Genomic DNA, 11,846 nt, shown 5'->3' with positions numbered 1-11,846 from the left:
AGAATTTAATTGCCCATAATTAAGGGTTCATATAACACACGAGTGCGTATTGTACGCGAATAGATAAGTCTTGTGAACATTGATCAATCGGAAGGGGTGCTAATCGGGATTATTCACCAATATTAGAGCGGGGCGCTGTATACGTCGAATACGGTACCCATGTTTTTTAGTGGCTGAAAGGAAACAAATATGAAATAGTTTATTAGATACGGGTATCAAAATGGTGTTTTTGGACCTTACGTTTGAAGTGTTTCGGCGACTGTTTTCAGCCAAGTAACATTTTGATAACGTAATTTGTTGGTCAAATCCAGTTTTCAAGTATATAGCATGGTACGCTTTATTATCGCGGAAGTTAATTTTGATTGAACGATGCTGATTTTCTTAACCGAGGTCGGTAACCAAGTACCTGTCATTGGCGACTCAAGGGCGGGTAACTCTATATTATCTCGGTTACACTATTTTTGGTATTCTACGTGTGGATTATGTTGTTTACATCACTTCCTGTTTTAGATTATGCATAATCAGTATCCATACGACCTAGGTTGGGTCAAAGTACATCGTCCAAACAAGTGGATTCTTTTCTAACCAATTTCGAATGGAGGTAGGGATAATTCCACTTCAAAAAGATTCCAGAAAGTATCATAAAAAAGTTAACGTGTATACTTACGAGTAGCCATGACATAACGCAACGAGTCCTGTATTCGATCATGCGATGAAATATTGTGCTTAGTTTTGAATAAGTAAACAGTCGACAGGGGATGTAGATTACGAGATTTACCGATACCGCGATAATATAGAGCCCGCGATAATATACCTTTCCCCCAGAAGAATACTTTAGACTTTTTATTTCAATTTGGCAGCCAGTGTTATCGATTTAACTCCAGACTATGAGTCATTAAGGGTATGGGTAGGTGAGTCATACCTGTGTCACGCTGCAGTCTGACAGGTCACGGCGGCCTGTCAATAATCCAGTAAGGGTCATGCACACCAGTTGCCGATATCGTGGTACGATAGCGCCCAATGACCCAGATCAGCCCGTGAGACAAGCATTGGTGCTTGGCACCTTATCTGACCCGGAACTCAACAAGGGGTCAGGTCTTAAAGGGGCACTGATCTTAAGCAATTCTCCGGGAATTGTTAAACTATAACCATCAGGGGTATTTCCAAATGACGACATCAGATGAACTCCGTCGTTCTTTTTGTCTGTTAGATTAGGCTGAAGAAATTAATTAACATGCGCCCTTTGTCGAAATCTTTATAGATCACGGTTAACCAATCAGTGTTAAAAAAAAGTAAAACAAATATTGCCTCCAAGTTTATCTAGCTGTCCTTGCAGACGGTAGCCCAGTCTCTTGTCACGCTCAGTTGCGTTGCGTATCATCCGGGTACTCACGGGAAAATACAATAACAAAGGCAACAACCAGTCCCGGGGAATTGCTTTAGATCAGTGCCCCTTTAATTTATGACTGCGTCACCACTAATAAGTATTGACGTAGTGAGGGGACCGGTGCACGCAGGACTTCCCAAGAAACAAGAAGAATGCGTGCCAGATTTCAAGCTATGCCTCCTACTCAACTCTGACAGACGTAGCAAGGGGCCCAGTGCACGCAGGTGAAGTCGCTGGTGCTATCGATGATGCCGGTGCCGTCGTATCTACCTCTGCAATGTTCATGACGCCTCTCCTGCCAACCATTACATATAAGTCTAACATAAGTATTTCCCTTTTCTTAAAATCAAGTTCACATGGGAGTTGTTAAGGTTGCATATTTCATATAATTAAACTTAAAGGTAGTTATTATGAAGCACTGTATACCACCAAACGAATGCATTAAACAAATGACAAATGCATCGACAAATGACAAATCACTCTTTACCGTCACTATCAATAATGAGTGATGTCTATTTTGTCATATCTTTCATTATTGAGAAAAATGTGTTCAATTAAGAGTTTTCAATGACCAGTTTGACCCATGAAGATCCGGATTAGAATAGGTCTTAAGCAACCCATCCTTGCCGTAAAAAACGACTATGCTTGTCGTAAGAGGCGACTAACGGGATCGGGTAGTCAGGCTCGCTGACTTGGTTGATACATGACATCGTATCCCAGTTGTGTAGTTCGATGTTCATGCTATCAATCACTGGATTGTCTGGTTCAGACTCGATTATTTACAGACTGCCGTCGCATAGTTGGAATAAAACAACAAACAAAACAAACAAACAGACAAACAATGACCCCCTTACACATGTTCGGTTTTAAAGTATAATGTAAGGTTATGAGTTCTCTTAATATTGTCTTTTTACGAAAAGTAACATGATCTACTCGAAAGCGCATTGTGCATACTCAGCAAGCTTTCTAGTGATTAGGTCCCCAGCAACCGACCCTGGTCGGGTTGATTGCGTGTTACCGTAACCCGACTGGGTGCCAAGTGGCAAATAATATCAGTCACTGGTTTGTCTGGTCCAGACTAGATATTTACAGGCGGGCAACATATAGTTGGAATATTACTGAGTGTCATTATCCGGGTTAAAATTGTTTTTCAGCAACCCATGCTTGTTGTAAGAGGCCACGAACGGGATTGGGTGGTAAGGATCGATGACATCGATGACATCGTATCCCAATTGCGTAGATCGATGCTCATGATGTCAATCACTGGACTGTCTGATCCAGTCTCGATTATTTACAGTCACACAACCACAAACAAACAAAAGCTAGTGAGTACGTTTACGAATAGTATTTCATAACATACATGAGACCGTCAGTTGAAACATTACATGACAACATCGTCTCACGACGTCAGATGTCGTCACAGTATCTACACAAGATGCAGGATTCCCTCGGTGGCAACCCCACACATGTTGCCATCGTTACGGGCCAAAAACACATATCCGTCCTCGCCCCACGTGGTGCTCCAGCTGGAAGACAGAAATGTTGATGTGGTCACATTTTATGCTAAAAGAACTAGAGTGTCCAGTGAGTAAATCAGTTGGATTAACCTAGCATTGAATGCATTCCTGCAATATCACGGATCATCAGTTTAATTTGAGAAATGTCGTTGCTATTTATCACTTTATTGCCATATGGTCTCTGCTTACACGTAAGTTAAAAAAAGAGTATGGCTTTCGTACTTACAGATAAGAGATCGTTGTAGAGGCAACTCATGACAGTTGGAGGAAGACCTTTCACGCGAAACCTACTTTGTTATGTGTCATCATGGTACCTTTCTTCATACGATCTTGATCAGGTTTCCATCTCTCCTTTCACCTCACACAAAGGTGTACCTGCAGTTTACCTCCTTAATGCATTTACTCACATATCTTCCCTAACGCGTTCACTCAATTACCTTATCACACAATCATCTTACCTGGTGCGTGCACACAAACATAACCTGATTCACTCACCCACCTTGCCAAATGTGTTTTCTCACTAAACCACATCTCCCCGGGACAAGGGACCGACTGTAAAAACCCTTTTTTCACCCTTGCCGAACTAGGCTGGAATTTCTGGGTTCGTTCGTTGCGCCATCAGTGACCATAACGGTTATGTCCCTTCTATGTCCCTCCTATTGATCAATCAGGTTCGACGTCTCATATCACTTGCATTTCCTTCAAACAAAATGGCGTTGCCCAGGCAGCACGATCTGATCGACAAGCAAGATCTATATTGTAATAAAACGGGTCTTACTTCGCAAAGTGCATCAAATCACTTGCGATCCTTGATTAAAACGTGAAAGATTTTGAAAATATCTCTTGACGCCGAGTTGTCGACCGAAATCCTGCAATCGACCGAAATCTGCACGGCATTTTACGAACCGGATGTCGATTTCGTTACGCGATTTTGATGGACCATGCATAGACTCGTTAGTCCAGCCAAAATGTAACTCCATATTTCCAGCCTTAGTTCGACAAGGAAGGAAACTGGACTTTAATAGTCAGTTAACCCCCTTGCCTCAGGAAGATTACTAAAGCAGGAATGCAACAGCTAGCCTGTGACCAATGTGTACATGTGTACCTGTTCTTAAGCAGCCAGTACTCTTGTTTTTTCTGTGCGCCGTAGCCCACCACAGTCACAGCATGGTTGAGTTTGGTGCTGCTGCATTTAGAGGAGCTGAAGATGCCGCTCTTGTACAGCATAAAGGATCTTGAGGAGGCGTCGATACCCACAGAGATGGGTCCCTCTAAGGCCACCGCACTCTTAAGGGCATCTTCAGACTCGGATATGACAACAGCAAAGCCGGCATCGGTCGCGCCTACATTCTCCTGGCTGAAGTTGCAATCTTTTTGCTGTGGGTGGGACGGTATTTGGTTATTACATTATTTGGTAATTTATTGCCGTGACCTCATAATTTCAGGATGAGTGAGTTAATATTTAGCGTCACATCGGCAATATTTCAGCCATACCGTGACTAAATTTCAGGATGAAATGATGCTACGTAAATTGCTCGCCTCGAGAAGTTACTTTCGTATTCCAATTGATGCAAATAAAAGTATGACGTCATGGGGATACATATCGAACTAAGCCAGAAACTATTTTGTTAGTAGCGATGAAGCGTCTTTGCCACGAAGATGTGACCCGCAAATGTGACTGAACGTACGTTTTTATTCAAAAGAAAGGGATATATTTCGTAAAAAATAAATTTAATTTGTTCCCAAAAATCATTCAAAAGAATCGGGTTATACAAAATAACCAGCAATTAATTACTGGACGTGGTTGATGTCCTGACACAAGTGGGTTGTGCTTCCTCACAATTTGTCCTGGTTCCTCCTTTTAGGGAGACCCGTGAAGATCCGGTTTAGAATAGGGCTTCAGCAACACATGCTTGCCGTTAAAGGCGACTATGCTTGTCGTAAGGGGCGGCTAACGGGATCGGTTGGTCAGGCTCGCTGACTTGACTTAGATGGAATATTGCTAAGTGCGGCGTAAAACATCGGACCAACCAACCTTTTAGAAAGTGAGTGAGTGAGTGAGTTGAAATTTAATGTCGCATCTGCATTATTTCAACCACACAGCGACCTTCTTTTAGAGAAAATTAAAAAGCAGTCACAGAAAAAAAGCTACAAATTCTCAGGCCTCCCAGAATATTAATCGTTGGGACTCGGCTTATCTAAAGCATACAATTTATCTCTTCCCGAGGCAAGGGAGCTAACCGACAGTAAAAGTCCAGTTTCTGAAAACCGGACATTTATAGCCAGTTAACTCCCTTGCCTCGCAGAAGATGACTATTTGTTCATTGTTAAATCTTTAATTTCGTATAATTGTTCATTTAGTTGTTAAAATCTTGACCCAGATATTAAATTCAAAGTTTATTTAGTAAATATCCGGCAGCAATGAAAACTCTACCTTGGATAAGACTGTAAGACTTGATACTGAAATACATCACAATAGTTGAGGGAATGCACATTCTTACTGTAACTCCTGCTTATATATAATTAAATATTTGCAAATATGTGAAAAGCATATCTCCAATACTCAACTCAGTCTCGGCGCGATGAGGTAGCCTAGTGGATAAAGCGTTCGTTCGTCACGCCGAAAGCCCGGGTTGATTCCCCAAATGGTTTCAATGTGTGAAGCCCATTTCTGGTGTCCCACGCTGTGATATTGATGGAATATTGCTAAAAGCGGCGTAAAACAAAACTCACTCACCTCACCTACGGCTCAATTATCCCGATCCTATCAATTGCCTCTCACCTTGGCTACGTACGGGTAGGACTCCTCTGTGTCTATGCCTTTATTTTGACGAATGTAATCGAATGCCAACTCCATGGATCCTCCTTCACATCCGTAATTACCTTAATTAATATAGATGGTTGTTAGTCGGTGAATGTTGTGGAGGAAAATATTATACTTTGTCCTTTATAATGAAACAATAGGATGATGTAAATGTAGGCGACTGCGCTTGTCGTAAGGAGCAACTAATGGGATCGGGTGGTTAGGCTTGCTGACTTCAAGTTGGTTGGTGCATTTCATCGTATCCCAATCGCGTTGATCGATGCTCATGACGTCAATCACGTCAAAACAACAAACAAACAAAACAAACAAATAATGTAGGTTTTGGGGCAGGTCCACAAGGGTTGTTGTCATGTGTCCCAAATGTGTTGCTTTCCTGTGCTTCCTAGGTAACCTTTTGTGTGTGTAACGTCACACTCAGCAATATTCCAGCTATATGACGGCGGTCTGTAAATAATCGAGTATGGACCAGACAATCCAGTGATTGATATCATGAGCATCAATCCACGCAATTGGGATCGATGACATACATCAACCAATTCAGCGAGCTTGACCACCCGATCCCATTGGTCGCCTCTTACGACAAGCATAGTCACCGTTCACGGCAAATATGGCTTCTACCCCAGATCTTCACGGGTCGTTTCAACAAATCAAGACTTGTTTTTTTCTCTGTCGTTGATGTTTTATTGTAAAAGACACTGTTGGTGTTTTTTAAAGGATGATTTAATATGAAACACTTTCGGTAACTGACATATAAGATAAGAGTGTGTATAAACTATAAGACGTTACAAGATTTGGTAAATTGCGTGAGTGGCACTGCATAGTACCCACCATTCCGTGAAAAGTCCACAAGGTTCTGTTCCGATAGGGACACGAGTCGCCCTGTCTTCCGGTAGTGCTGTCCTTCCAGAGAACAGGCGGCAGAGAACGCCCAGCACGACCCACACGCACCCTATTTACACACACACGGAGTCCAGCCAAATATGGACCTCCAGGACGAAAATCCCTTCCTGCGCGATGACACTTGCAATGTTTCTCATCAGACTATTCCATGTAACTATCCCTGTACTTTATCCACTTTGTAAATCTGGAAATAAACACAGAATTGACATATGTGGGTTCTGTCATCATTGAAAGATAGTTATGTACAGTGAATCATTCATATGTGTTGGTTGATAGACCATTTGACACAGACACCACGACACACACACACCACACACACACCAAACCACACCACACCACACCACACCACACCACACCACACCACACCACACCACACACACACACACACACACACACACCACACCACACCACACCACACCACACCACACACCACCCCACCACACACCCCACCACACACCACACACAAACACACCCCACCCCACCCCACATACAACACCACACCACACCATACACTACACTACACAAAACCATACCACACCACACACCACACAACACACCACAACACAACACACCCCCCCCCCCCCCCCCACACACACACACAGACTACAACACACACAGACTACAACACACACACACTACAACACACACACACACACACACACACACACACACACACACACACACACACACACACACACACACACACACACACACACACACACACACGTGCATGCACTTTACCTTAAACCCATATTGGGAGGAGGTAACAGTGTCTCGATTATCGTGGCAAAAGGAGTGACAAGCAATTCATCTTATCATTTACATTCAAGTATTTTTATTCGGGTACATATCGCTACAACTCTGTTCGAGTGCTATATTCTATGGCATGTAGGTTTTCATTGATGAGCGTAGTAAACTTCGAGTACTTTCTTCTTCATTTCATCGTCTTTAAGCCCATTGTTGATAGCCAAAATATGTAATTTTAAATTGTTCGTGGAAATCATTTAGGCAGTGTTCGTTTATTCATTGTCCGTTCATTCATGGATCTGATTTTTGCACGGATGAAAGGTCTCAGACGTAACATCACTTTCCATCCGCCCTGAGTAAGCGTTATACCTTTTATTGTTGGTTTCTAATTCAGAAACTGTCTCACGTCAAGTACGTTGCGATTTTCGCTACGACAAACGACAGCTCGTGTTGAATAGGATAAGACCCTGTGAAGAAGCGTTGATAAACTGTAGACTGAGGGTTGGTTCAATAGGAGGGTCGTCAAAAAATAGTTCACTGTCTATTTGCTGTGAAGTTTTATTTTTCCAATTCGAAAAAGTAACCGCATTAACGACAGTCAAAATGGTGATTGCTAACATCAGTAAACCAACCAGAGTTCCGACTACAGCGTCCTCCCTTTGAAAGGGTCTGATACATATGCCTCTTCTACGTTCGTCAGCGACATGACGATTAACCTCAGATCTCGCTATTAAATCTCGGGCGCACTTTCCCATCGGGAGATGATATGTTGTACAATTTTCGTTCAGTTACAAAAAAAGCAGGAAGTAAACATGAACCTCAACGGAAGACGGTGACTATTGCTCCCACTTTAAGCCAAGAACCAAACTGGAATAATAGTTCACTTTTAAACATAATTTATTTCAATGCTCGATAGTCGCTGTAGTATGTATACTTTACAACGAGACGATAAAGTCGTTTCTACCTCGACGATTGAATACTACTTAACGACCCATCAGCTGTATAGCGTGTGCGTTCAAGTGAACAAGCTGCTTTTTAATGAAACAGGAAATATAAAATAATTCAAAGATGTGAAAGAAAACTATTGCTTCTACCCCCAAGCGCGAATCAGTGACTCGTGATTAAATAACGAGTAAGGCTTGTGGACGTTTGAATATGGTATAATAGATATTGTCGATGATTCCCCGAGACGTCGTGGAAACTGTGCGGTAATGTGCTACATTCCGCCAGCTGTGGTGATGGTGTACTTAACATTTGAATTTAACATTGTTGTCGACACGCGTTTCCTTGTTGTTTCAAAGCGATATTTTTTCTACTACTAGGGTAACGTGGTCGTTGAAATAAGGGTCAGTGTTGCATGCGATGGAAAAGGAAGATGATAGACAAATACTTAGATAACTGCTCGATCTCTTCATCAGCTTATGACGAGGTTTACGTTTTCTTCGCGTACATAGATTTTGTTGAATATATCTGTGTAATGAAACTGGGGATACACATTCGCGACATCCTATAATAAATGAGGTGCGTTAGAACATTGTAGACATTCCATAAAAGACCAGACGTGGTATAACATTTCAGACGTTTCATAGACATTCTCAAAATTCCCCACATTCCACACATTTCTAAAGGGAGGTTTTGGGATTGTTCTGACCATATACTAGTTTTCTTACTACTACTTTAAAGTAGAGATTTTTTTTATAAAACTATCCTATTTGTTATTCATCCGGATGTCGGATGAGGTAAACATTATTTTTCAGAGTACATACTAACGTATTATCTCTCAACAGGATACTGTAACTTAAACATGGGTTACCATAAGGGGGGACGGTTATTTCTATAAGACCATTTACGGTGGTATATCACAGTGTATGGTTGAGGTGGGTAAAAGTTCTTAAAGCCGTGTGGAATAAGGGATACATGCTACACGGAAGATATGTGTTTCGTGAATTTCAATAGGATTTGGAAAACACTATCGGTGAGATAACACTATTCTGAAACTGTTCATGTATCCTTAATAAGAACTGGGGATGTTTCATTTCGACCTAGCTTTTACAACATACTTACATTCATTTATCATATGTTCGGTAAATAATATGTGATGTGAACCAGATATAATTTAAGAAGAACGTATATGGTCAGATTTAGGGATTAGATGGGAAACTTAGGGCAGGTTATAAGCAAAGGAATTGATGGTATTGGTTGAATCAGATTTTTTCCATTCAAAAATGAAAGGTACGTCTGTATTTTGTAAGACAAAAAAATAATATATATTTCCTCGCAGTCGACTGTGATGATCAAATGGTGAATGAACTCGTACATTCTCCTCTTCGTCTCGATGACGACATTCAACTTATTCATTGTATATCAAGAGATCGAGGACTGTTTCATTCTTTCATGATAGGATGACATTCCGTTTGATGACGCTCATTCTAGTATACATCTGAAGGTATCTACCCCGACTACATTCCACATAGCTGGCATTCCTAAAGAAGTCCAAATTTCTTCATGAAAGGGTGACATTCCATTTGATGAGGATCATTCTAGTATACATCTAAAGGTATCTACACTGACTACATTCCACATAGCTAGCATTCCTAAAGAATTCCACATAGCTGGCATTCCTAAAGCATTCCAAAGAGCTGGCATTCCTAAAGAATTCCTCAACTATGACATTTTAACAAAGGCTGCATTCTTCACATTCTTAACATTCATGCATAATGATGCCGTTCTCATTGTGATGTCATGCATGTCTATTAGCATAACACTAGGCTCATGAATATTCATAGGGCACCTGCGGAAGGGGCTGGAGGTATTAATTTACTCCTACTACTCTTTCTCGATTGCTTGTAGCTCACCTGGTTGTCTGGTTTGTTTACATGGCAGGAGTACTGTTGCGGGCGCAGATAACAAAACTAAAACCTTTTGAAGCAAATTGTGTGAGTATTGGGTGCTCTTGATGAGGAAAGACACGCTTACCCTTACACCTGATGTCATCACTGAGTGACTGAAACATATCTCCGCAAAGAAATTGTAATTTTATAAGAACAAGTCTGTATATAATGGTCAAGCTATAACAGCGGGCTCATTTAAACCAATCTTTGGTTGACATTCGGAACAACATCCTGGAACAGGCTGTTTTCAATCATCTGGTGTCTTGAGTGCGCCACCGCTGCCTCGCCTGTAACAACGCAAATGGTGGTCAAACCCGATATTGACATTGTTAATTGAGTTGTTACACCATCCCACTTTCTAGGGCGTGTCGCTTTGTGTCTTGTTACCAGGTTTTGTCAATAAATTCTTTAATAACATTAACATAACATTTACACACAACTTCATGTGTAGTTTTGATTTGGTGTTAACATTTTGTTCTTCTAAAAGTAATTTATCAAACATCCATAATATGCGCAAATGCGATTATCTCCAACGTGCAAACCTGAATAGATTATATGGACTTTTCTTAAGGGTCCATGGTTGGCGCTTTCATATTTGATTTCCTGCCTGTTTGCGCCAACTCTGCGTTTTTTGTCTTCCTCATATTAAAGCTATAACCACCAAATTTGAGGTTGACTTGGAGATGCATTTTTACCTTATAACAGTATAGGTAAGTTTAAGGTTTATAAAGAAAAAGACCTCTGGAATTTGGTGAATCAATATAGATAATAATCATCAAAATCGTAAGGGTATATAGTTACGGTTTCAGTTAGGAATCAAGTAGAAACACTTACGCTATCAGCCTTTCTTGACGTTGTCTGTTACGATATGAACGAACCTAAACTGAAATCGTCCTCACGATCATATACAGCTATGTTTTCACACATAAATTTCTTTTCGTCTGTTGAAATTTTTGCGAGAATACATATTTTAAGAGGCAGTCAAAATTGTATGCACAATTTTAAATTTTAAAACTGGATAAAGGTGGGAGATGAAATATTTACAGAAGCGTAGTAGGGCCTCGGTGAATCTTTTTTTGTCTAAGTATCTCCTACGTAGGACTGAATTTCTCCTACGTAGGACTTAGTATCTCCTACGTAGGACTTAGAATTGTCTAGAAATACGATCTCCTACGTAAGAGAGATACTTAGACAAAAAAAAATTCAACGTGGCCCTACTACGCTTCCGTAAATATTCAATTATATTTGCCAAAATGAGAAGTTATGTCCTCAACTAGGAAATGATTGCAACTCGGGAGATGAGGCTCAAGTAGGGACCGACCATTTGATATTCGGTTGTCGGTGGGATTTTGTATGGAGACTAGATACTTTTTCTTATAACCTATCGTTGGTTGTCCTTGTCATTCAGACAGTGTACGTGTTAAGAATTGGGTTTACGGTGGGAGGAGATGGGTGGGAAAGAGGTCTTCATTGTCGGTGCACGGGCAAGAACAGGTCTTCAGCAACGCATGCTGGCCGCAAAGGGAGACTAACTTTGTTGGTGCATGTCAACCCAACTGCATAGATCGATGCTCATGATG

General features: G+C 41.1%; 1 protein-coding gene across 1 annotated transcript; it reads right to left on the bottom strand.

Moving 5' to 3' along the window:
* Positions 1–2,813: 2,813 nt before the first annotated feature.
* Positions 2,814–8,081, bottom strand: LOC124135999 (cathepsin L-like). Its single transcript, XM_048381574.1, has 5 exons — positions 8,067–8,081; positions 6,557–6,677; positions 5,687–5,787; positions 4,010–4,281; positions 2,814–2,913 (listed from the first exon to the last, which is right to left on the bottom strand). Exons 1-5 carry the CDS (start codon positions 8,079–8,081, stop codon positions 2,814–2,816), a joined length of 609 nt encoding a protein of 202 aa, XP_048237531.1.
* Between the last annotated feature and the right edge of the window lie 3,765 nt (positions 8,082–11,846).

The sequence above is a fragment of the Haliotis rufescens genome, unplaced genomic scaffold (assembly GCF_023055435.1).
Source record: "Haliotis rufescens isolate VD_foot unplaced genomic scaffold, xgHalRufe1.0.p SCAF_4, whole genome shotgun sequence".
In the NCBI taxonomy this organism is placed as follows: Eukaryota; Metazoa; Mollusca; class Gastropoda; order Lepetellida; family Haliotidae; genus Haliotis; species Haliotis rufescens.
The sequence above is the reverse complement of the archived record's forward strand: the minus strand, read 5'-3'. Positions and strand labels throughout refer to the sequence as shown.